The sequence below is a fragment of the Peromyscus maniculatus genome, chromosome 2 (assembly GCF_049852395.1).
Source record: "Peromyscus maniculatus bairdii isolate BWxNUB_F1_BW_parent chromosome 2, HU_Pman_BW_mat_3.1, whole genome shotgun sequence".
Lineage (NCBI taxonomy): Eukaryota > Metazoa > Chordata > Mammalia > Rodentia > Cricetidae > Peromyscus > Peromyscus maniculatus.
The window spans coordinates 32682712-32710147 of NC_134853.1; the positions used below are offsets into that span (position 1 = coordinate 32682712).

The window sequence follows — 27436 nt, forward strand, 5'->3', positions numbered from 1 at the left end:
GAGGCCAGCCTGGGCTACAGAGTGAGTTCCAGGGCAGCCAGGGCTACAGAGGAAACAAAACAAAACCATATGCAATGGCCCCCTGCAGTCATCGTATAAGACGCCCCGATGCACAACCGCGGTTTTAAAGGGAGGGGACAGACTGTCTCCATCTACCACCTCTCCCTTCTCCGCCCACTAGAATGGCCCTTCTAGGTGGCCCACTCTGAGTCCTGCTCTTTCTCTGTTGTTTTGTGCAGTGGCCTCACCGTCTCTGAATGAGATAGTCTTCCAGGATGTCCAAGCAGCGCACCATCTGGGAAAAGATAAGCACCCTGTGGCCACCAGCCTTCAGCTTTGGCAGCAGCTTGTCAATCAGCACCAGCTTGCCAGCAGCCTGGATCATTGCCTGGAGCTGAAAATCTGGAGACTCTGCATTGTGTGTTTCTTTAAACTCTTCCAAAATTTTCTCTTCAGCACCTGCAGAGATTGGACGGCATGACGTGAATACCGTAAAGGGTTTTTATTACTAAAAACAATGGATTTGCTTTCAAAACCCACAACAAACTGGCAAATTCAGAATGTCCCATTCACGTTTAAGAGCAGGAAGCCACCTGCTTACTCAAAGTTAGATCCACACACAACTAGAGGCCTACAAAAGCGACCAGAGTTTTAGGTTTCATATACTGAGGCATCTGGGGAAGAGATCCACATTTTCCAACAACCAAATGTTTGCTGTCTATATGAAAAACAACACAAAACAAAAACAAACAAAAACATACCCAAATTTCAACAACAGACTGGAGGTGGCAGAAGCAAGCCAAGGGCCAGAAGCCCACAGAAAACCCAGAGCCTGAATTGCTGAGGAAGGTACTGCTTGCTGAGTAAACACAAACAGCAGTTCTACTGTGAATTACCCAAACCCGGTGAAGCTCAAACCAGAACCAACTCCAAGGCTTCCCTGCCTACCTTCCTTCTCAGTTTCCTCACTGTGCAGAAACTTGCGTGTGCCAGAAGGAAGGGCATGCTCCCGATACCGAAGGCTCACCACTACCTCCTCCACCCCTGGCGTGGGTTCAGAAGCAGCAGCCTCTCGGCTGCTCAGGTAATTTGGCTGGAGTTAAGCAGAGGTGGCCTGCCTCCTCCTTGGCCTCTTGGGCTCCCCAGTAACAGCTGTGTACACTGCTCTCCTACCACAGCTGTGCTCTTCATGAAGACACCAAATTTAACCACCTAAAGGGGTCATTTCCCACCATTATACTGTGCCTCGAAACTAACCCTCCCTACCACTGTTTGAAACACGTAAACCAGTGACACACGGGAGAGGGAGACAAGCATCTCCAAAGGCTTCTGAAGGTCGGCTCTGACAGGCCAGGGCATCAGCCGGTGGCCCCTCCACAGGAACACGCGGCGGCTCCAGCACTGCCCCGATGCCATGAAAGGGGCTTGCGAGACTGTCCTCAGGAGGTCATATGCAGAACACTGTGTTAGCTAGGAATCATCAAGGACAGATTAAAGCCACTGGATGTCTGGCACAAGTGCCAGGCTTTCCACAGAGCACATGACCTTTTCACAAAGGGAGCCTGGCAGAAAATGCCAACTCTTTTGGAACAGGGTAACCCTACTCCCCTTCCACATGAACAAAAAGCTAGGATTCAATTTTTTTTTTTTTTTCTGTGAGTGTGGAAGCAGACCAAGGAAAGATAAAGAACAAAATGCTGCTGAAGACACTAGCAAAGTGTGTCTGATTGAAGGTGATAGTGTTTCTCAAGCCTGAGATCTGTAAGCCCAGGCTCTAGACAGAAAGCTCTCCTGTGCAGGAAAGTAAATTATCACTTTTAGAAAGTTTATTTTTTGTATAATGCATCATAAGATGCTTACAACTTAGAAATAAATTTTTTACTTTTATGATGTTTGGGCATTCTTTGTCCATGAGGCATAAAATCCAGAATCAAAATGAAATGTAATTAATTTAAAATAAGCTAAGGATCAAGGAATAGTTTTCAAAAACGAGATTTTTACTTTGAGAAAGCAAATGTCAGATAAGCTGGAATTATTTTAGTAAAAAAATAGAAATATAAATGTTTCAAATAGAGAAATCTGAACTTAGAATATAAAAATTTAAATTTATTAAGAATGAGCAAAATAACTCTTCTCTGTTTTTTCAATGTGACCAGTAATTTCCTATCCTGAAATGTTTAGAATTTATTTTAAGTGAGTGTGTGTATATGTGCGTGTGAGTGCAGACGCCTTCAGGTCAGAGGCATCAGACTCCTCCAGGGACCGAGCTGAGCTGCAAATGGTCGTGAGCAACCTCCTGCAGTGTGAGTGCTGGGAATTCAACTCGGTCCGCTCTGAAGGAAGATGTGTTCTAGTCGCCAAGCATCTCTCCATAACCGTGACCATTCTCCAGTCCCCATGACTCCTCATTTTATAACAACAGTAAAAAAGGAGACAATGTAGTCTTCTTTTTTTGGGAGGGGGCAAAATATGTGGAACTGGTCCATTTTATTAGGAATTCAAGTTCTTCCAGGATACTTTATATCAATAATCCTTCGGTATGTACAAATACACATAATTTATAATTCTTTTTGTTGGTGGTGGGTTTTTTTGCAGGGGGTGGCATGAGGTTGAAACAGGGTTTCTTTGTGAAACAGAGCCCTGGCTATCTGGCTGTCTCAGAACTGGAACTCTCTCTGTAGACCAGGCTGGCCCCAAACTCACAGAGATCTGCCTGCCTCTGCCTCCCGAGTGCTGGGATTAAAGGCATGCGGCACCACGCCAGGCCCCTTTACATTTCTTTTCCTTCTACATTTATTATGGTACATGGAAAGCGAGGGTAGCTGTGGGAGAGGGCAGCAATTTCTGCCCTATGTATCACAGCCAAATTTTTAAAATTTGCAATTGAAGATTTCCTCTGATGTCAGACTTGAAAACATGAACTGGATATGGGTTATGATGAACCAAACTACTGTGTCGGCACTGTCCTAAATTAAAGTGTGGCTGGTACTGTGCTCATCAGGATGTACACATCAAAGGTAGGTTGAGACAAGAGTGGAGTTCCCTTAATTCAACAGAGAGCTGATATTGGGGCGGCAACTGTAATGCCACCTGTACATACTAGTCATTAACAAACAGGAAAACATCTAGTTCTTGAAGGTTAATAAAAATAATATAACCTTTTTTTTCCCTCCAAAATAGATTCCACTAGGTCAATCTCAATTTTTGTATGTCAAAGCACCCTATTTTCTTCATTCTTCCTACAATGAATTGTAACAAACCATGACTCCACGTCACCTCCAACTATCAGGGGCCTTTGGACACGCTTTCATCATTCTTGTTCTCAAGTCAGGAAACAAAATTCTATCCGAGCAATGCTTAGGTCAGTGCTAATAACTCAACTCAGGCTGTCCAGTTACCTGCCTTTTAGCAACATTGACTGCCTGCCTGCTACATGCTGGACAGTCCTCTTTCAATCGCACATGCCTTTGTATTTCTACCCCCTTCCAGCAGTTTCTCCCATTATGTTTATCTTACCATTTCCACCTATGCACAGACTTGTTCCTAAGACATGCCCTGTGGAACAGAAGTTTAGCTCAACAGGGGCACTTTCTCTGTCATCGCTAGAGTTCATAACAATTTAACAACTTCCTTAGGAATGCTAATTGTGTATAGCAATGATTCCATGAGAGGTGACACTTTCAGATCCTGGATGAGAATGTACAGTTGGGCCCTGGACAGTCTCTGTGAGACACAATGTCCCCCTCCCTAAGTTCTCCTGGAGCTGAAAGCCTAGTGTGTGTACCTGCATTTTTAAAAATTATACTTTGCAAAAAAAAAAAAAAAAAAAAAAACACCGACCCAGAGGCATCAGGACACCTGCTTAACAGATACTCTGACATTTACTCTAAGAACAGAAGGCTCACCTCAAGGTATGACAATTAGAACAAATACCTCAAGGAGTCCTAAGGGGCTCTGGAAGAAGAGCTATACAGGAGACCTTGGAGAAAAATCAGCCACGGAAAGACCCACCAGCTGTGCTTTGTGGGGAAAACTTCAGCAATGCTCGATGCATATAATTAATCTGAGTGAGCATGGAGGACGGAGAGGCACCGGGGGTGGGGGGGTGGGGGGGGAATCTCATCACAGTGCTGAGCGCCATGAGTCCTTTGGGGGAATATCTCCTTTTCTCCCTTTTTCCTGTTGGAGACTGTTACTGTCTATTTTCTTTCTATAGGCTATGAATGGAAAAGTGTGTGTGTACACTCAGGTGTGGGCTCCACTCACACCAGTATTTTCTATATGTCCCAACTCACTGACAGGATGACTGACACCATAATGGTTTACCAACTCATAATGGCGTGATTTGGGGCTAGCATAATAAACATGTAATGATCATACACGGCACTCTCTTTAGAAACCAAAACCAAAACCACTACTTTCAAAAGGAGTTCACAGATCACTGCAGAGCAGTGGCCCCGGGCTCTATGCTCTGAGGCTATTGTCCAGGCAGACGCCACTTTCTACACTACCAAGGGCATGCAGAGTGCTGAACAGGTGTACGCTGTAAGACAGGGAGAGGTGAGGCACTCTTTAGGTCAGCTGACCTTGACGCTCACAAATTAGACAGAAGAGGCTTTGCCCTCCCCAACGGCGCTGCTAGCCTATTAGAAACAGCCAGAAGAACCCCAAGTTAGCCTGCCATCACAGTATAAACAGATCTCAGCCACGGACAGCCCTCTGGCTCATCTTTTTGCTTGCTTGTCTGTCTGTCCTTCCTCCCATCTATTTTATGATATTGGCTGTGATCAGAATCTCTACTGTTTTCATTTTTGAGGCAGGCTTTCATAACACCCCCCCCCCCCATTGCCTCAAACCTGCTACATAATTGACAAGGACCCTGAACTTCTCATCCTCCTGCCTCTACCTCCTCAGTGCTGGGATTATAGGCATGTGCTACCATACCTGGCTTTATGTTGTGTGCTGGGATGGGACCCAGAGCTTTGAACAGGGTTAAGGTGAGCACCATTCCAACTGCAACACATCCTCAGCCCCACAGACACATTTCTAATCAATGCTCAGCTAAACACCAGCCATAGTTTCCCTCCACCTGAAGTCTTGAGTGAAGGTAACATGTGACCTCATCTGAGGGCATCACAGCAAGGTCCAATGTGTCTAGATGGCTCAGTCTCTGTCTCACCCATTGCTGTACTTTGGGCAAGATCCCCTTTGTTCTTTCTTTGCTTATGTTAGGACCTCAGCCTCAGCACCCTTTTTTTTCTAGTCCCGCCTGACAAAATCTTTGCTCAAACATCATCTTCCTCTGAGACTTTCATCTCAGTTCCTCCACATCCCAGTAGCTCCCTCTAAGTCCACACTGGCTGTGCTTGTACAGGCATGGGGCACTCATCCCCTTAACAATTTTTGGAAGTATATAAGGCATTTAACCCATGAAAATCGCAGGTCACTATGGAGTAGAAAACAAAGTCCCCATCAGTAAAGGGACAATATAATGGACAAGACTTTAAGATTCCTTCCCATTTTCAGAAGACACGTGCTGAAAGCCTCCAGACTGCAAGGGACCGAAGGCCACTTTGCCAACAGATACCTGAAGTAGCTGGGACTGCTGCCCACATGGTGATGCTCTGAAGTGCTTGGGAATCCAACACCCACCTCCCTTCCGAGAAGGCCTCACAGGGCTCCTCTGTCTTTAACAGCCAGCTCCTCCTGACAACATCTATCCCTGGAGCAAACACCTGCTTTCAGATGAAGGGGATTAGAAAGAGCAAGATGGTGTGGAGCTTCCAGGTCCATGGGAGCACTGGCCACTAACCTCAGCAATGACAAAAGAGGACATCCCCCGTGAGTAGACAGAGCTGTGACGAACACACACCATGAGAGCCTCAGCACAGGGGAAGCTGCTGAGGAGCGCACCACCCTCCATCCTAACAAGCTCCAGGCAGGCGGCAGGCAGCAGGCAGGCAGGCAGGCTTACCATTGATTAGATAGGGGTGGTTGCAGCACTTTCTCAATTCCATCATAGTGTTTAAAAGGTTAGGTACGTTAGCTTGTCCACCACCTTTGGAAAGAAATGTAAAATTCTTCTCAAGGATGGCTCGGTAATATTTCTTCTGAATGTTTGTTAGCTCAACTTCAATAATAGTTTCTTCTTTGGGGGCCAAGTTCTTTTCTACATCCTCTTTGAGACGTCTCAACATCATTGGCTTTAGAATAGCCTGTAGTTTTTGCACCTAAAAAAGGACCTCATGTCAATACTGGCATCTCCATTTGCTTGGGGTTAAAACATTCTGGCATTATTGTAAAAGGGAAGACTGTCTTATTTATTTAATATCCACTTTCAGTTTCCAAACCCTAGGAGGAATGTAAAGGAGCTAACCTGTGTGCTGTCCTACGAGAAACACAGGAAGGTTGGGGGCTTATGTCAAAGAGAAAACTTCACCTATCCAGAGTTGCTGAATAGGCGGAAGGGCCTGAAACCCTGAGAGCAGGTGTTGGGGGAGGGGTGTTTATTTAGTTTCCCTTTTTGTCTTAGCCGTGGAGATGAACAGGAAGAGGGCAGGAGCAATGTCAGAGGCTCCGTGCTTCTCTTTTGTGTGGTGAGAGATGAAGAATGAGTGAGGAAGCTGGAAGGTATCACTCTGCATCCACGACCAAACCGAGGAGGGATGCCGCCGTCCGGCTCTCTTTCCCACTGACTGGCACAATACTGTTAATTTACCGAGGAGGAACAAAATGGGGCACAATCTGAGCGGAACCGGGAGGTCGGAGCCAGTAAGCTGGAAAGGGGCAAATAACCAAGAGCTCCAGCTTATCAATGCATTTATTTCAAAGTCAGTGAGGTGTAGTCTTTGCTGGTTCACTGACAGGAGACTCCACATGAATTAGTACACACATAACTCTTACAGTGCCTACAGCAACCAAGTCTTCTTTACACACAAGCCCTTTCATTTCTCCCAGAAACCCACTGGGCCAGTTTTACCTCCAATTCTGAAATGAAAATAAACACGCTGGAAGCAGTATGGTTCAGAAATGAGAGTAAGGACCCAAATCTCCAGTGGACAAGTGTGCCTACAAACCCTGGGGCTGCGGACACGCCCCCTGGGGCTGCGGACACGCCCCCTGGGGCTGCGGACACGCCCCCGGGAAGGACACCCTGCAGCAGCACCAGCCCACACAGCACAAGACTCTCGGAAAGTCGGGTTTGTAACGTAACCTGTCTATGAAAACTCAACAGGCTTTTTGTGGGGGCTGAGGGACAAACGAGACCACCTTCGTAATGATGACCTGAAGTCCTAGCGGAGGGTACACAAAGCTGTTTGCCATGGTGGCAAATACTGTGGCATAATCCTTACATCTTAAAATTCCCAAAAGCCGAAGTGGAGGGCTAAGTACCTGCTCTTCCGTTTTCAGATCACCAAATTCTTGCATGAAGGTTGTTTCTGAAGGGAAGCGACTTGGCTCCAAGAAGTGAAGCAGGCTGAAGAGTTCTTCCACCGTGTTCTGCAACGGGGTCCCCGTCAGCAGCACTTTGTGTTCCTAGAAGAACATGAGGAAACAACTCGCCTAACTGGACCAGAACCATTTCTTAGAGCTAGCGCTTTCTCTCTGTGGCTACACTCCTCGGCTTCTGCTCACTGCGATGGGGTCAGCACCCACCACACACCAGGGCAGAACTTAGAACGAGGAGGAGGAGACACAGGCACGTGTGGTTCCTGCTTCAGGTGAACGCAAACACAGAACACCGCGGCAAACTCTGCAGACTCCCGCCACGTGCCCTGCCACTCTGTTTCTTCTGAGTTTTCTAGGTTGATATTTAAGGGTGACTGTTTCCCGAGTCCCTGGGTCTCAGGTTTTTTCCTCCACTGTAGTTAAATTTTTCCTAGACTCAGTTACACGCTCCCTTCTGCTCTCTGCATCAGCAGGACGCTCACCTTTCCATCTGCTTCCTGCATGACTCACTGCAGAGACAAAAGAAGTGCTTCTAAATGCAATAGCACATGAAAATGATTCTGTTCTGCAACAATTTCCCGCTAGCAAAGAGGTCGCCTTAGTTTTAAATACCAAAATCACTTAAAAAGAAAACAAGCCAATGCTATTTCTACCTCTGTATCTTTGAAGCACATTAGGCTTCTCCAGCCAGTCTTCCAGCTTGTGAGCCCCACTCTCCAGCTCTTGATGAGACTCTGCCTTCTTTCTATTTCTACATTCTAGATTGATCAGGACTAATAACGGTAAATTTAGTTCTTTAATGTTTTTGGAGACTGGGTCTTGTGTGTCCCATGCTTGAAGTTATGATCCTCCTGCCTCCACCTTCCTGGTGCTGAAAGTGCAGGCACCTATCACCATGCCAGGTTTTATGTAGTGCTTTGGGGGCTGGGTCAAACCAGTGTAGGGGTTTGTGGATATTGTGGATATTAGGCTCTCCCAACTGAGCTACACTCTTAGCCCCAAGCTTATACATTTTAAAAGTTGTAATAGTTCCTTCCTTGTTTTGGTATTTGGTGCATAACACAGAATTATTTTAGGAAGTGATAGTTTCAAAAATAAGATTTTCTAGTTTAGCTTGAAATCTGACCACGCAGAACATATGCTCACTATACTCGAGTGAGATAATCTAAGGAAGGGCAGCATCCATCAGGTCTATCTGTCAATCAAGATAACAGCGAGGTGAGCAGGTCCATGTTTTTGTTCCTTTTTTCTTCTCTCATCTCTCAGTACAAGTCTCTGATTAAAGAAGATGGATGGGTCACCATCATCATCAGGCTCATAAAGAGTGAGCAATTTGCAAATGAAATCCAGGTCTTCTGACTGGTGTGTTGCAAGGGCCATGATCACTGATTTGCTCAAGTCCTGAATGACTTTATGCAAGAATGTTTGAAAGTGTAGTCACAGTAAGGGAGGAGTCACTGTGGTGGAGGAAGGCAACTGACCGTCTTGAGCTTTCTCATATTCTTTCTTACCAGCTTAAGCTCTGAACACTTCATTTAAAAGTTAAAGACTTTTAAGTACACTCATTTCAAAGTAAACTTATTTGAAAAAAGGGAGCCCCATCTTGGGATATTGGGCATTATCACCTCCAGTCTCAACGGAGAGGTAGAGATGCTTCTGCCTCGAAAACACGATTGCTCTCTTAAGTGCGGATGGAGGATGTGTACTTAATTTCATTTTAGCAACACAATTTTGTGTGGAGCTTCCCGTCAATGAATGAGGAGACAACGGAATCAATGAAGACTCCAACAATCTCATGGCAGCCTCGTTGTTGAGGCTTCATTTCCGAGCTCTCACAGAGGACTATGGCCCCGATACTTCTCCATTTCCTTTGCCATGGAGTAGAAGAAGATACCCAGAAATCTTCTCTGACTTGGAGATCATCTTCTTCAAGCTCATTCCAACTCAGTCTAGTGCAAGTAACGGCAATCCCTAAGATGTTCAGCTCTGCCTGCACAGGGCTCCTTCTCACTATTTAACTATGGTAAGAGTATAGGTTCAAATGATGTGGAGTTCTACCTTAAAAAAATTCTCTCCTGAGATAGGTCATTGGAAATTTCCAGTGCATTAGCCAGAATGTGTTACAGGCCCACTGGCTGAGATAGTCGGAACCTAGGATGTGTTACAGGCCCACTGGCTGAGATAGTCAGAACCTAGGATGTGTTACAGGCCCACTGGCTGAGATAGTCAGAACCTAGGATGTGTTACAGGCCCACTGGCTGAGATAGTCGGAACCTAGGATGTGTTACAGGCCCACTGGCTGACACAGTCGGAACCTAGGATGTGTTACAGGCCCACTGGCTTAGATAGTCGGAACCTAGGATGTGTTACAGGCCCACTGGCTGACACAGTCAGAACCCTAAGACTGGCCTCCCACTGCAAGGGGCAGCCTTAGCCTCCTCTGTCTCACTCAGCAAGGAAAATATTATTTCCCCTATGTTGCCCTATTGTGCATTAAAAAAATAAATATTTTGATATGTAACGGAAAAGTTATTTTTATTCCAGATTCTAATTCATTAACAAAATGTTAATTTCCAAAATATCTCAAAGGCAAGTAAATTTTTTGATGTTGTTAGAGGTAAATAAATGTCTCTCACTAACAAAGGAGTGTTTGTTTTAGAATGAGAATCTACTATTTTGAGACATGGGAATTAATAATAAAATATAACTTAAGGCAAACTCAGACACATGACTTTAAGCCTTCAGAAAGGGACCATACAACTGCCTCTGAGCGAATCCCCATGAAGGCACATCCCTGCTCTGAAGACACAGTTAGAGAGGTCATGAACATCTGAGTTTCCCTGCAAAGAAAGGATTACCTCGCTGCACTGCTGAAGTGTCAGCTGGAGAAGCCAAAGACAGCTAGGAGCTGCTCCTCCTCCAAAATCCCATGTCACGACCTTTCTGCTTCTAAACGCTCATGCTGCCTTGCAGACTGGTATACCAAAATTGGTGAAGTGTTTTACAAAAGACTTAGGACAATGTTAATAAATTGTTTACTTGACAGAAAAATGGGAAATGCTATCCTAAATAGGAAAAATCAATCAGACGTCTTCCTTTAAGCAAAATTAGATTTCGCCTGTTTGTTGTGATTAAAAGGATGGCTGGTTAGTCCAACCCCTTGCAAAGCTCTGAGGTTCTTTTCAGTAGTTGAGGTCTTTAGTAAAATGTGTGTAGCCCCGAACACTCTCAATAACAAGAGATCTACACAAGTTCTTTAGTTTCTTGAAATCCATCAAATCCGCCAACACCATTTAAACGGTAACAACTTTCCTTTACAAGTGGACATCAGAAATTAGAAGCAGGGCTGGTGAGACGGCTCATCAGGTAACGGCAGCTGCTGCCAAACTGACAACCGAGTTCATGTGCCGGAACCCACGTGGTGGAGAGAACCAGTTCTCCGCTCACTTCCACGGGACACCAATGGTACGGGTGTATCCTCAACACACAAGAAAATAAAGGCACGGGAGGGCTGGAGAGGGACAGGAACGGTCAGACTACGCTGCAAACTACAGAGTAAGAAGGAATTCAAGGACGACAGAGCTTGTAGCAGCTTCCGTCAGAGAAGCCTACACGCAGCAGCAGGCACAACAAATAACCAAATGCTGCTGTTCTTACAATATGCTACTGGTAATTATTCCTATAGGACAGAAAAAAATCTGAGAACACCAAAGTAGGAAGACATGGCTACTCCTCTGGAAACCGGAAGAGTATACAATAAGCATGGTTTAAAAACCCAGAATCAATGTAAGGTCTTCAATATCCCAAGCTTTTTAGCATCTGCACAAACTGAATGGGCGTGTCAGCCAGCTGACAGTGTGTATACACACCCGGCCCCAGTGGAGAAAACCACATGCTTGGGAACACAGCTGGACTGTCACCACTGAGGCGAAGCTGATGCTGGTGAAAATATCATGACTCTACTCTGCTGTGATGCCAGAAAGGGGCGAGAGTGAAGAAGGTAACAGCAGCCTCCAAGCAGCTTAGGTTAGGAAACCAACGGGCTTTGCAGGCGCCCCTCAGAGGCAACACATTCACGCAGCGAAACTAAAGAGACAGTGCTGAGGTGGCGTCATCAACGGTCACTAACCAAGTCCATCATCTTAAGTCCCTCCAGCAGCTTGCAGTTCCTGTTCTTCAGCCTGTGGGCTTCATCAATGACCACACAGCGCCAGGGAATATTGCGCAGCTCAGGACAGTCAGTCAGAATCATCTCAAACGTAGTGATGATGGCATGAAACTTATAGGACCCCTTTATCACTCGACCCTACAAGAACAAGTTGGAATTATTACACACGAGTGATTGCATTAGTGTAGCTGAGGATAAATAAGCTGTTAAATGCACGTATTTAACCCTTTGGAGACCCCTGTATTTTAGGTAGCACATTCTGCTTTCAAGTTATTTTTTCAGACCGGAGCTATTTTGGCTAACACAGGATTTTAAAACATTTCTTTTTTAAAAGAAAATAGAGAAGTGCTAGGGAAATTTGGGGTCTGATTTCCTTGAAGACCACATAGAGTAAAGAGCCATTAGGTGCGTGTGGCCCACAGAACCTAAGAGCGGCAAGGCCAAGGGAACTGAGTGCCAAAGGAGCTTTAATTTGTTTAGAAGTTTCTCTAACTTACTTTTTGAACTTGGTTTATTAACATTTCTCGTAAAATGCCAAAACATTTGAAATTTAAAAAATTCAAAAATCCAGAGAGGACGAACCTTATCATTTCTCAAATCTAAAGATAAACACACATTTCAGTATTTTTCTCCTTTAACTGTAGGCCCCACTTTCTAAAGAGCCCATGTGTATAAAACAGCCTTATTTCCAACCCCAGGACAGCATCTGTTGCTCAAAGCCTGCACATGTTTTAGCATGCATCATGCCCTGTCATGGCATGCATAATGCTGCATTGCCAATATTAGGCAATAATTACAAACAGTAACTACAACAAGACAACAATTAAAGCAATTCTTACAAGAGTCAAGGTATTAAAGTCTTCTTGGGTGTACTTGAATTTTTAAAATACTTAATATTTTTTCACTTCTGGTCATAGTACAAAATGTTCTCTCTGATCACATTTTAGTATCATTTTCTGTTTGGTAATGTCTTAGTGATACAAAATAAAACTAAACTACTAATACATTATGGAGTTTTATGGTCACCAAATGTTAAGAAAGCTATTTCTTCTAATTAAATAATCAAAATGACAAGTGCTAAAGATATAAAAATCAATATTCCACATGTAGATTATGCAAACATGTAATGGATAAGAAATCTCAAGCAAGTTTCTCAAGTTAGCAAATCAAGGCATCCCCATTCACAGAGATTTGAGTCTTCAACTCCCCCAAAATACATATAACACGCACAGAGGTCACACCCCAACAAATGTTACCTGGGGATCTTTGAAGTACATTTCATACAACTGAATGGTCCGACGACTAGCTTGGCTCCCATGATACACAACCACGTTTAACTCCGTCCAGGTTCGGAATTCCCTTTCCCAGTTGGGGATCGTGGAGAGTGGGGCAATTACTAAAAAAGGGCCATGGATTCCTTTCAAATATATCTCATAGAGAAATGTAATGGACTGGATAGTCTTTCCCAAACCCATTTCATCTGCTAAAATGCAGTTTCGCCTTTAAGAAGGAAAGAAGACAGAAAAGCTTAGTGAGTATTAACTATTGTTCTCTTTTCCCAAAACATATATGACACAAACACATATCCCACATGACCGCAACTATTTTCTTAGTTCAACAAAATATATTTCAAAGGAAAGTCTCTAAGAAACAAATATTATTTCTACAAAGTTCTGTTAACCTATTTGATGAATAAATTAAGTGTATTCCAACAGTTAGATTTTAAAAATGTATTACAACATTAAATATTACTTAAGACTTTTTAAAATTAACATTTTTAGTACTACAAAGGACAAGAGCTATAGCATTTGTTAGAGTAAAGAGAAACATGTTTTACATACATGTTGTACCAATTGAAAAGTAGCCAGTTTACTCCCTCCAACTGGTATTCCCTGAGTTTGTTATTGTTTCTATACTCCCTGGAACTCTCCGATTTCTTCCAGTCGTCAGCAGGAGGTCGCTCCTGTCCAAACACAGTAAATCCCATTAGTGGTTTCTCCAAGACTGCACCACGATGCGACTTCCAAATTAAACCCTTCACCACAGGCCAATCCTCACCACACGCTCTGTTTCCGGCTCCCTGGACATGAGTTTTTCAAACTCTTCAATCTTTGCTTGATCTATGTCCTGCCTCAGCTCCCATGTGCTGTCTTCGTAAGGGAGTGAGCACCACTTCACCAAATAGTGAGTCACGGGCTGGACCGGGGTCAAAGAAATCAGAGCTAGAGTCATTTGACCAGATATTATGTATTAAGGAGACACACGCACTCTGCTTTGCTTATCAGTATAACCCCCAACATCAGTGAGACGGAACTGCCCACATTTGGAAACTACAGCCACTGAAAGTTGTCTCCAGTGTACACTAAAAACTGTACTATTGGGTGTTAACAAAAAAAAATTAACTTTTTAAAATCTGAATCATTAGTACATGACCAAAATATCAAGGAGTAGCTAATGAATAGCAAGGAGCCAAATCAAAGGCTCATTTTTAACCTGTCAATCACTCATCAAACCTATGATTTGTATTTCTATAGTAAACCATTTTAGCACCTTTTTTATGTAACTGAATAGTTGCCTGAAGAGTGAAAAATAGACAAATGTATTAGATAAATGTACTTTGTCCTTCAGGGGGAAAAATGACTGTTTGCACTCTGTTAAATTAAGATAATGAACCTGAGTTCTAGAAAAATGAAGGGCAGAATATTTTGGGTAATCTGTGTCAGCAGGAATTCTCCTCTTTGTCCCCTTTAGAAAGTCTGGTGATCTTCCGTTCAAGATCAAGGTACACTGACTTGTCCAAGCTATCTGCTGACAACACAGACCTGTTCTGAGATAGAGTTCATGAGCACACTAAGTCAGGCCGCAAAGGCAAAGAGGCATCACAGGTACGGCCCCTGGAATGCTGCAGGTTTCCCTCCACAAGGTAAAGAGGAAAGGGAGTGCTCTCGAGGCTCTGGGAGCTCAGCACTTCCCTGGAAGGGCCAGGAGTGCCGGACCTCACGGCAGAGCAGCACGCAGTGGCTGAGACAAGCTCGTTACCAGACTTTTCCTCGTCTTCACTTCCCTACTGGAAGTCTCGGAGGTTTATAAAACAACCCAGGATAGCTGGGGCTGGGGTCCACTGTCCTCGAGGCATCCCACTAAATGAAGTTCATCAGCTTCACTAAGGGTGCCCAGTGCCAACTACCATTAACTACAAGGGTGCTGTCAATTTCACAGGGCAACTTTGTGTTGCATGATACATATGTACAAAATGTGCTGAGGTCTTTATTGATCAGCACAATTGTGAAATTTTTTTTTTTTTTTTTTTTGTTTGTTTTTTTTTTGGTTTTTCGAGACAGGGTTTCTCTGTGTAGCTTTGCGCCTTTCCTGGAACTCACTTGGTAGCCCAGGCTGGCCTCGAACTCACAGAGATCCGCCTGCCTCTGCCTCCCAAGTGCTGGGATTAAAGGCGTGCGCCACCACCGCCCGGCACAATTGTGAAATTTTTAACACAGTTCAAACTGAAAATATTAAAAGTGAAACTTCATACTAAACAAAAAATTTTTCTCACTCTTAAGTCACAAAAAGTATTAACAAATCATTAAGTTTTAGTTAAACATAGACCAAGCACATGGTGGTGGAGGCTCTGCAGGCCCAGGCCTGGATTCTGTGCCTTCTGTCAACACATGTGAGCTGTCTGAACCACCCCGTGTAACCCAGAAGATCTGTTACCTCGCCCCGGTCATCTGTGCTACGTGCAAAGTCCATTATCCGGTCAACTTCCACATAATCTGGATTAAAAAGATCATCCTCAATCTGTTCCAAAGGAGGAAAAGAGGTTAAAATGTTTATTCATTTCTTCAGAAAAACACTATTTCACTTTTCACTAGGCAATACTATTTTGGGTCGCAGCAACACAAACTTTGTATTTGACATATCCTAGTCTATTAATTGAAATGCTACAATTTAACAAAATCACTACCCGTGAGGAAATCAAACTTCTCAGACTTTGTTAACTGGGTATTTTAATTACTGTGCGAAACCTTTTACTATGAAGGAATGTTTAAGAATATTTCAAATGAACTGTGAAATTACAATTCACTAATGAGCAATCCAAAAGGCTTATGGCATGCAATACATTTAGCATTCCTGAAAGTACAGACTACAGCAAAGAGTCAGAGCCTACACAGTACATGAGTGTGCATCTCAGAACCACTGAGTCTCCTGATGCTGTCAGCCACCATAGGCAGAAGGTCAGCATAAGCTACGAACCCTGACTGGCAGGGTGCACACTTTACTGTGAGCATGGGTAGGATGTTTGGAAAGCTTGGCCAGCCAATATCAGGACTTCACTTAGAATAACAGTCTTCTGACTAATCTTAAACATTCCAGTAATTTATCTGTACTGAACACTGGGTGTTTGGGTAAATGAATTCAAAGAACTGAAGCCCAAGGAGGGTTACTTAACTAATATTCTAACAATATTTACAAAAGCAAAGCGATATGGCTTCCTTAGAAAGAACACAAGAGTAGAATATGGTTCAAACACGTTATAGTCATATGTAAGGACAGACTGTGGCTCCCATGAAGTCACAGGTCACCTCATACTTTAAGAAGCCCACACCCGTGAAATTTCTGATCCAAGTCAGAAACAAAAGCCATATCGTTATGTAGATTAGCTTGGTAACATTTAAAAAAAAAATAACAAGCAAAAGGCAGCTTAGAAGCCAGTTAGGCCTCATTCTCAATCCCTTGGAAAAGTGAGCTGTCAGTCACATACTATGTTCAAGGAAGATACACACTCTGGGCTACTTGTACCCACTTAAAATGTCCAACTTGGGTGCTTCAATTACAAAATTATGAATTATGAAACAAAGAGCACAGATGCAAAACTGTGCTTCTGTCGCCGTGGGCGTTTGAACAGGTGAGCAGCAAGGAAACAGAATACAGCACAGTGCTCACTTGATTGAAGCGTTGCACTGATGCATTTAGCTTGGCCGAAGCTTCTGGTCTCTGTATGACCACTTCCTTTTCCACACGAGGTCCCATAGTCAATGCTCAGTTTACCTTCCCCTACGCCCCTTCCCGTTGACGGAGTACTCTGTGGCATCATGCATATGATAAACTTCCTGGCCTAAGTGTTGTTTCTGAAGAGACTGTAGATGTAGCAGAGTCAGGAAGCCTAAATGTCAGCAAAGAACACAAAAGCAGCCATAGCCAGGGATTATGCAGGAACAGAGCTGAGGGACACGTGGAGCCATGATCACTGAGGGGTCTGCATGTGTGTAGAGGTTGGACAGAGCTAAGGGACATGTGGAGCCATGATCACTGAGGGGTCTGCATGTGTGTAGAGGTTGGACAGAGCTAAGGGACATGTGGAGCCATGATCACTGAGGGGTCTGCATGTGTGTAGAGGGTGGACAGAGCTAAGGGACACGTGGAGCCATGATCACTGAGGGGTCTGCATGTGTGTAGAGGGTGGACAGACTTGCATTCTTTTCTGCTAACTCTCCTTCAGGACAGAACGAAGATCTCTAGTTACCACCTCACCAGGAAGATAATGCTTTGCATCCTGGGTGCAAGTGACTCATACAGACAAGTTCAGACAAACAGGCTGTACATTAGGGCCAGGCACAATTCCCTGAAGAGTGTGTGACTACAGGAACCAGAATCCAAGTGAATTTAATAAACAGGACCATGATTTAAGGATGGGAAAAAGATCCCATTGTGTTCCCCCTTTTCCCTCCTACGGAGCCTCAGGAAAGGACAAGACATGTGGTCCCCTCTCTGGTGATGCTGCTCACCCAGCATCTCAAAAGTTCAACTTCACTTTCATTAAGAAGGGCACAAGAAATCCAAACTCCCAGCTCTTTTGTTGTTGTTGTTGTTTCAGACCACTCTTTCAAAGAAAGAATCATCTTAATACTTTCCTAGGCGAGAGAAGAGAGTCACCTTCAGTGGTCGGATCCTCTCAGTGTCTGCTACCAAGGCAGTGGAGCAGGAGGGTGAGCCAGAGGCTGCAGCACCTTGGGCCCCCGCCTGCCTGCAGGTGTCCTGAAGACAGGCTCCAGGAAAGCGCACTCCGGGCCTGGGGCTCCGGGGAGGACTCTATGGCATCAGAATACCAATGCTCTTCTTTCTCACCCTCCTCATCTCCACAAAGCGGTGAACACGTAGGCAGCTGTGCAGCAGCCAGCATTTCACCATCTGGGTATTCTTTGCAGCTCATATTCAGTTAAGTCTTAGTTATTTACATTTTGCTTCTTGCCCCTGTCAGTGCAAGAGAATTGAACCCAGAGTCTCACACTTGCGAGAGTGTTCTGGTACTTCCTTACATGCCTGGCCCTGGTTTAACTCTTTCAGGAGAGCAGCTAAGAAACCATCAAGTCATCTCTTTCAAAGTTAGAGAGCTGTTGATTTTTCAAATCTTCTTGTCTTATATGTGAAGGTAACTTAGTGATCTGGAGTCCAGAATGCCGGCTAAGTAACTGTGGAAGCATCCTTTAAAACATCACTAACTGTGTTAGGAACCGGTCCTCTCCTCGATGCAGATTAGCTATCTCTGTCTATCTGTAACTGATAACTAGGGTAGGAGACACCGCCTCCCCTCTGCGCAACGGCACACAGCATCTGTTCAGTGACCTCTGTGAGAGGCACAGACTTCAACAGCAGCCATCTGCCACATACTACCCCAGTCAACCCTCCATACCTACTGAAGTTTTTGACCTGCTCTCAGCAGACTTCTATCTGCTCACTTTGTTCATTTCTCAGCTGTGTGTTCACAGTAAAATATTAATCACACCATCACAGCTATTTCCCCATGTCATAAGAACCAGTATTTTCTAGATGAAGCCAACAGGAAGAATGAGAAATTTCCTGTTTACAAATTTTAGCAATACCAGCTACCAATATGCAAGTAACAGCACCCAATGAGGAAAACCAGTCTTTGTTCATAGTTTACTGACCTAAAACTCAAACTTTAGAGTATTTTAATACAACATTCCAAAGGTGAATCAGGCAGTCCATACCTCTGAAAGGAATTTGTTCTGGCCCTGTTTTGACTTAAATCTCTTTATCTTTTGCTGAATTCTCTTATCTTTTTCCAGATCTTCTACAGATGCCCATTGACAATGAAGATAAGAGCTGAAAGAATAAAACAGTATCCTTGAAACATAATCATTGCATTTATGCCTTCTTTTAAATTATCAAAAAAGATCGTTCACAAAAATCTCACTTCATTAATGATCACAGTGCCAAGCAACATTCAATATAGCCACCAATGTTTGAAAAGAAGAGAAAATCAATAATGTAATAGTACTTAAAATTTGCTATCTGTCAAGTCTTGTGACTTGCTTTACCCACTACCCATAAAATTTTTTTTAATTAAAATCAATCAATCAAACAAAAGAACAGAAAAGAGCCCAATAGCAAATTGTTCTCCTAAACGAACAGATTACATGTCAGTATCAAACAATTAGAACTAGTGGGTGGCCTTAATTATGAAATATTTTGAGCCTTTTATCTTTGAGAAATAAAAGGTTTTTAATCAGGTTAGAAGAACTCAAGTTTAAAGCCTCAGTTCCTCAGGATGGATAGGGGGAGAGGTATGTCTCTCGTTCATCCAAGGCCTAACCACAGGCCCTTACGATTAGCCATCAGGAGCAAGGGTACAGCTTGGCTCTGGCCCGTGTCCCTCTGACAGAGCTCATCATTCCTGTGTTACTATCTTGTGTTCTAGCAGCTTGAACAATGTCCCTCAGGATTTGTCATTCAAACACACTCACTGGCTAATGTCTACTCTTACCGGTCAACTCCCATCTCTTTCACACTCATCGCCTGCCATGAGCACAGTTTTGCCTTTCTTAACCTGAACCTGAACATATTCTGAACCCTCCCTTCTCCTTCCAGAAGATTCAAAAGTACAGTCAATACATTGTTCTAGTTGATATTTTGATATTATCTTATTTTTCTTTCTGTTGATGACATTAAAAAGCTGGTGCTGAGCACAGTGGTCCATGCCTAAAATCAAAGCACCAGGGAGGCAGAGGGGAAATGAGAGCATGTTCAAGGTCAGTCTTGGTGACGTAACAAAGCCCTGTCTTAAAAAACGAAGGGTTGGGAACGGAGTTCAGCAGCAGAGCAAGCACAAGCATGGGCGAGGCAGGGTTCCATCCCAGCATCATTAAGCAGGAAGAGGGGAGACACTTGGATCTACAACTCTTCGAGCATCAAGATGCCGCTACACAGAAATGAAGTGGCAGTGACAGAATCCTCAAGAAGGTTTTATATTGACATTTATGTCCTAATATGTCTTTTCAGATGTAGGGCTGATTAAACACTAAAGTCAGGTGAAAGAGGAAAATATTTTAAACACAAGTGTCTTACATAGATATGAATTCATAAAAACCCCATATACACACAGACATGCACACAGACACACAGAGAGAAAACAGACCAACTGTGCATGCATCAAAATGTTAATAATTATCCTGAGTAGTAAGATAACAAATATTGTATTTTCTGCTTCCAACTTGTATAATTTTCTAGCAAACAATAAGCAATACAACTATAATCAGAAAACATCAAATAGCCTACTCCTGTCTTCCAGCTAACTGGTAGAAAAAGACGCATGGGCAGTTAAAAGTCTTGCCTTGAGAAAGGAACAAAGATACACGAAGCCAGCAGGATGGCTCCGAGCTGGATGCAAGCACCTGGGCAGTGGAGCTGGCCCTGCTCTGCCACCTGCAACCTGAAGCCATCAGTCAGTGACCACACTGTCTACCCAGACATTGAACCCCACCGTGTCGGCTTACTCAGGAAAAAAGGAAGAAAAGAAACCACGCCAAAGGCTGGCTACTGTCTCCTGGCGGGTTAAGGCAAGAAAGCACCAAGTCTTTCTGACAGACTACCTAGCGCTGAAAACATGAGACAATGTTCACGGAGGAGTCAACCGTACGAAGAACAGACTAATCAATAATCTGAATGAAGGCTTACAAAGAACATGCCTCATGGTCACTTTGAAAAATATTCATTTCAAGACATAATCTTTCTTTACAAAATGAGTTAAATTATACTTATACCTAATATTGACAAAGATGGTATAGAGGAAAAATTATTTACCTATTTCTTCTGTGTGTTGGTGGAGGGTCCTAAGTAAAATGTTAGCAAACATTCCCATACTACTTTAAGAAAACAGAAGATGAGCCAGTGAGAGAGCTCAGCCACCAAGAGACGCTTGCCACCAAGCCTGATGACCTTGGAACCCATAGGGTGGAAGAAAGAACCAACTCCTTCCTGCAAGTTGTCAACAGACAGGCAGACAGACAGACAGTTCCCCGCACACCCAGATGGGGAAAAGAGGAAGAAAAACAAGGAAGTAAGATTTACTCCAGTAATGTTAAGGTTGGCTCAAGTGTTAGGAAATGTATTTTAAAGTATACAACATTAATATGTAATCTAATAAGAAAAATTACACAATTATTCCTATTGGTGCTGAACATTGCTTTAACAAAATCCAACATTTACACTGACTGTTTTGAAATTCAAGAAACTAGGAACTGATTTCCTTAACATAAGTATGTAGGCTTTAATCATAAAGCCAGGTCTTATCGATAGACAAGAGAAGCAACAAAGATTTTTCGACAAAGATCAGGAACGAGGATGGCATGGATAGTCACTATGCCAATGTCATTAAATGAACTATCTTTATTTGCAGATTATATTTATGCACACGCGCACACACGCACGCGCGCGCGCACACACACACACATACACACACGCACGCACCTCTACTGAATCAGTTAAAAAAAAATTCAAAGAATGAAGCAATTCAGTAATGCAGAAGGAAATAAAATTGGCATGTGGAAGTTAACAAGCAGACATCATTCACAAAAATAGCCAATGAGGGAGCATTAGGCATTCAGAAACTTTCATAATAGCAATCAAGACGAAGGATTTAGCAGCAAATTTAACACAGAATGTACAAATGTGCACATCAACGTGGACACTCTTCAAGGGATACAAACATAATGCTGAACCAACTAAAGGGTCTGTTGTGTTTCTATACAGTACAAAGCCAATGTCCTAAATCACAAATTTATAAGTGCAATACAATGTAGAGAAAAGTATAAGTAAGCGTTCTTGTGGAACTAGACAAATTTACACAAGATTGCTTATATAAGACTAAACATGCAACAAAATCCATAGAACATTAAAAACGAGGGGCAACTAGGAAACACACCGGATATTAAAATATACCACACAGTCCCTAAGTAATACGGTGCTGACATGAAGAGACAAACTGACCCAAAGAGAAGTCTCCCAGCCCTGCACTCTCTTCTGATTGGTTCATTAACTCATTCATTTGTTTTGATCAACCTAACATATCAAGGTCATTTGGGAAGAGAGAATCTCAGTTAAGACGGACTTCTAGGCAATGCCACACGTGGTTTGGTAATCTTGGGTGCTATAAGAAAGCAGGCTGAGCAGACCATGAGGAACAGGCCAGTAAGCAGCACTCCTCCATGGCCTCTGCTTCAGTTCCTGCTTCTATGCTATTATTGCCTTGGCTTCCCTCAATGGATTGTAGCCTGGGATATGAACTTTTTCCTCTTTGAGTTGCTTTTTGGTCATGATTTTACCATAGCAATCAATAGAACCCCTAACTAAGACAGAAACCAGTACCAAGAGTGGGGTGTTGCTGTAACAGACCTTACCATGTGTTTTGGAGGAGGACTGTGGTGATATGTGCACTCTGGGATGGAAAAGCTACAGAAAGTGCTCAAGAGTTCAATGGGCTGTCCCATGGAAGCTTAGAAGGTAAGAATTCTGAGACCTGTGTAGATGACAGAGGCCTGGCTTGTGAAGTTTCAGGGAGAAGCTGGAGAGTCCCCTAAACACTACTGCACTGGTCAGTATTTTGAATTAAGAATCTGTGGTTCTGGTCAGCTGGGACTGAAGAATTAGCTATGATAAAGAGACCAGCATCATTAAGGTGAGGTCTTCTGGGAAGTGTTTTTTCAGGGTCAGCACACAGAAGCTCTGTGGTCCAGAGGGGACCAGGGCTGTATGTGATGCTGGCAGTAGAACTTGGTAGTACGTAAGAGTCTCTGATGTGGTACTGGTTTTGAAGGCATGCAGGGGTCATGGAGAATGGCTGAGGCTGGGCACTGTGAGAAACCAGAAGAGGGGATTAGCGAAGATGCAGCCTCAACTGCAGTAAAAGTCCCCAGAGTTGAAGGTCTCAAATGGAGCAAAACTGAGACTTTGGCACCACGTGGCAGGGTCCGAGTCCCTGAAGAGGGTCTAGGAAAGGCTACTGGTAAAGGTATAACAGCCGTAGACTAGACCCAGCATTTCGGAGATGTCAGTATTATGGGTGACCACCACACAGCAGCAGGTGTGGAGTGGAGCCAGGCTAAGTCTCTGAGATGAGCTGTGTATATTATCGATGGTACAGCCAGATGGAGAGCTGCTTAGGCCCTAGAGTCCAGAGGATCACAGAGCAACCATTCTCAAGCCCGGGGTCACAACCACACATGGGGACCGGATTAAGTGGTTGCAGCATTGGGAAGGTTGAGAGCCTCTGCCATAGGGTGAATCCCAGATGTATGACGCTGCACTTCCTACACCGGGAGGCTTCAGTTTTGCTTTGATCTGATTGTGCCCTGGCTCTCCCTTTTTGAAATAAGTATGTAAGTTATTATTTATTATTATTTTTTAGGAGTCCACAGTTAAGAGACTTTGGAATTTTCTAGACTACAGATATTTTAGAGAAGCTTTTAGCTTTGAAAGAGACTTTGGATGTTCTAAAGTGACTGGGCTTTTGAAGTTTGAATTTTTATAAACTGCGAGACTTTATAAGTTACTATGTTTTATATTGTAATATCAGTATTAATATGAGATATCAGGGATGAACAAGAGGAAAAGGTTATAATTTAATGAGTGATGTGTTTGTATATCAAGTTAAGAAGGGGGGTCTACTGTGGGGCTGGGTTTTTGTTCTTGCTGTATGTCAACTTGACACAAGCTAAAGTTATCTGAGACGAGGAACCTCACTTGAGAAAACGCCTCCATCAGATGCCTGCAAGCTGGTCTGTAGTGGTTTTCTTGATTAGTGACTGATGTGGAGGGCCCGGCCCACTGTGGGTTGGTGGTCCCCAGCGGCATAAGAAACCAGGCTGAGCAAACCATGAGGAGCAAGCAGGTCAACAGCCCTCCCATGGCTTCTGCCGCGTCCCTACGCTGCTGGAGCTTCTGAGCTGACTTCCCTTATGTCTTTATCACAGCACTAGAAGCCCTAACTAAGGCCTTAGTGTTAGTAGTTTGGATTTCTAAAAACCACATAAATACAGCAGGGCATGGGGCCTGCCTGTAATTCCAGAGCTCACAAGGCAAAGCCTTGCCTGTAAGGGTAGCCAGAAAAGCTGGGTGAGTTCTGGGTTCAGTTGAGACCCTGACCCAATGACTATGGTAAGGCAAGATTGAAGAAGAATCCCAGTGCTTCTCCATCCATGTACAGACATATACATGTATACCCACACATACGTGTGCCTAGATGCAAACACATGTGTACACACATATAGGAGCAAAACAGAAGAGCATATCGATAGATACAAAACACAAATAAACATGGTAGCACACAAAAATTACATCTCGAATCACCATGGAAAATATGGACTTTCTTAACTATGGTGCTACAATCATCCAGTTCATGAGCCATCTAACATTTTGATTGACAGATCACATGTAAGGCAGATGGTGGTCCCATAGTTTTATAAAAGACATAGAAAATTCCTATTGCCTGGTGATGTGCATACACATTGTAATGCCATAGGACCCATGTGTTTGTGGTGACAAATGGGAACTTACTATACTGCCAATGGCATAAAACTGTAGCACATATGATTAAATACAGTAAGAATAATGTTGACAACAACGATGATCCTGACTATGCATTTAGTATACAATCCTTACTATTATTTAGAGTGAACTTCTACAACAGCAGCAGCAGCAGCCTTAGTCAGCTCATCTTTACCCTGCCTTTTGATTATATCAAAGGCATCATACCAACTGACTGGCATAAACTATCTCGGTCTGACTCAGGACATGCTATGACATCCACACAAGGCAAGAATTAAAGTATGGTGTGGTTCTCAGAATGGGTTCCTGCTGCTGAAAAGGATGAACACCAAACAGGTCACGGCTTTAAGCACAAAAAGCATGCACACACTGGAAGCAAGTGTGGGCTCATTCTACTTGCGCACAGACAGAAGGAGGGACTTTCGAGTATGACTTAGAAACCAGACCCTTGTAAATCTATTGGGGGCAGGGCTCAGGTGATGCACACGTGGAGGCCAGAGGCTGAAACTCTCTGGAGCTGATGTTTCCCTGCCAGCCTTGTGGGATCTGGGGCTCACACTCAGGCTGTCAGGCTTGCACGAGGGCTGAGTGCTGAGCCATGGCACCAGCCACAAGCTCTAACGCTTACACTACAATAAACACAAAAAGTTAGACACAAACTGAAACTGGGAAATCCAGTGGTCTGTGAAATAAATAATGTAATCATGGCGCCCTAGGAACTTAACCGAATTTTGAGTAAAGTATCTAACCTCTACTCTATCAAAGTAAGTATAAAATATTCTAAACAAGGAAACAAAGCCAGGCTTCTGGTTTAGACAATTCTCAGCCAGTGATTCTTAATTCACTTCCTGTATATTATAAGGCTGGTAAAATAAAAAATAAAAAAATAAATGTAAAGACAGACAGTGAGCCGAGCTTCTTAGGGTTGAAGAGGGGAATTCCTAACACCGAACGGAGGAAGGGCAGAGGCCACCTTGTGGGGTGGGGACAGTACTGGAGTTACTGAAGGCAGTTGTTAGGTAGGCAGGCAGGTACACAGGCAGAGACAGATACGTATGTAGAACAAACAGGTACATGTACTTGCAGATCCTGTGTGCACATGCGTTTGCAGGTGTGCATGCAATCCTACATCTCCAGACAGCGACTTGTAGCAGCAATGAGCATGCTCCCAGCCTACATTTAGCTCCTACACTCTCTCATCCAATGAAAACACCACGACTCTCGAGAAAAAACAACGAATTCTACAACTGCAACTTGTTGAGGCAGGATGATGCAGGACACACTCTGGCGTCAGTGCTCAGAAACAGATAAGGGAAAAGCAAGGCCAACTTGACGGGACTTCCACTAGCTACATCTGGAGTGATGACAGCAAAATGAATACTACTACTTGGGGGAAGAACTTGAATCTCTTCAAATGAACCCGCAGGTTCACATGGCTGTAAATTAGCCACAGCAGAGAATTAAGGGCAACCTTAAGAACCCAAATATCCCACCTGGAAGGAATGATGGGCTGACTTAGAAAGCATCACCATATTCAACAATCTCAAAGTATTTCAGATATACAGTCATCACAATAAAAAAAAAAATCCTTCCTATCGTTTCTGCAATTTTTCTATAAACCTGAATTTGCATTAAAACAAGTGAACAAAAACGGCTATTGAAAGTTTAACTTCCCTGACATCTCCAAAGTGTCGCACATAAACTAGCTCTCAGGACGCCTTACACTGCGTTAGTGTCTGACAACGCTCCTCCCTCCCGACAGCAACGCCTGGTACAGGGCCTGCACTCCTCTCGGGAACTTCCCACAGGGAATGAATGGAAACACTCGGCTCCCACTGCCACTGTCTCCGAGGCCTGTCCATGTCAATGGACACTTAACCTCAGTCCTCTGACTGGAGACATCCAGGGGAATCCCCCTCCCGCTTGTTAAGGTTACCTCCTCTTTGCCTATTGTTTCTCTCCTTATGGATTCCCCTCCCAGGAAACTACGTCATAGGAACAGTTTGGTATACCGAAACTCACCATGAGGACACAACCATGACGACTGCTAACGTTTCCTGAGCATTTTAAACTACCAGACTCCATTTCAGGGACTCTCGTGATAAAACTGAGAGACACCTCCATCTTTTCACTAAGAAAATGCTTTGCTTACAACCTTTTCAGAAGCTGCATTTACACAATGCCAGCTAACAAGGGACAACAGTGGGCAAACATGGCACCCAGTGGTCTCATTCTTCCAGGGCCAGTCTTCGCAGCTACTCCTAAAATCCCCTCTTTAAAACCCAGGCCCGAGCCCCACAGGCCGCAGGGTCTGTCTTCAGAGGGACAAAGCGGAGCACATGTGCAATCAATGAGGATCTTTGTCCTCAGCTGCTTGTCTGGTTAGGAAGGGCTCGGGCTTCTTCAGGAGGGTTAACGACCAATCCCGAAAGCACGCTGGCTGGCAACAGGAGCACATAGATCCTAGAACAGAGCTCAGGGCAGCTGTGTTTTTCCACTCAGATTAAAAAAAAAAAATTAAACCCACTAAACAAATATGGAAACTAACCCACATAAAGCCATAGCTTGGTGCATTAAGGCCTGAGGGGTATCCTTGGCCTGTGGAGCTCTGCAGGACAATAGAATTCTCATCTCACAGATGAGGGATGGGGAGGCAACTTTATTTGTCTCGCTATAATTACATCAGTTGTTTCTGTCTACAAAGACCTTCTTGGTTATATAAGAAAGTTCATCAACTTTTACACAGTAAATATTTTCCAGAAAAAAACATCTACAAAGTACCAAAAATAACAAAGTTAGTAGGAAATAGCCTTCGGAGGCACCAAAGAAATCATATCGAAGGTTCCGTGTTCACAATTATTAAAGACTCTATAGTCCAAGTATACCCCTCCCCATTGAAAAAAGTCACAATTTACTTACAAGTTTTTGTATTTCACATAAAATTCCTCAACTTCTACCTCCTCTCCAGATTCTTTC

The 27436-nt window shown here is 43.7% G+C and overlaps 1 protein-coding gene across 5 annotated transcripts in view; it reads right to left on the reverse strand.

Moving 5' to 3' along the window:
* Nucleotides 1-27436, reverse strand: part of Chd7 (chromodomain helicase DNA binding protein 7) — a 183986-nt gene that overhangs the window by 29042 nt on the left and 127508 nt on the right. For all 5 annotated transcript variants that reach the window (XM_076563932.1, XM_076563930.1, XM_076563931.1 and 2 more), the window contains exons 7-16: nucleotides 27380-27435; nucleotides 18628-18742; nucleotides 15332-15415; nucleotides 13676-13813; nucleotides 13459-13580; nucleotides 12874-13117; nucleotides 11579-11755; nucleotides 7393-7536; nucleotides 5975-6230; nucleotides 249-459 (exon numbers count right to left, since the gene is read on the reverse strand). In XM_076563932.1, coding sequence (XP_076420047.1) covers nucleotides 249-459; nucleotides 5975-6230; nucleotides 7393-7536; nucleotides 11579-11755; nucleotides 12874-13117; nucleotides 13459-13580; nucleotides 13676-13813; nucleotides 15332-15415; nucleotides 18628-18742; nucleotides 27380-27435 — 1547 coding nt within the window. The remainder of the gene's footprint in view (nucleotides 1-248; nucleotides 460-5974; nucleotides 6231-7392; nucleotides 7537-11578; nucleotides 11756-12873; nucleotides 13118-13458; nucleotides 13581-13675; nucleotides 13814-15331; nucleotides 15416-18627; nucleotides 18743-27379; nucleotide 27436) is intronic.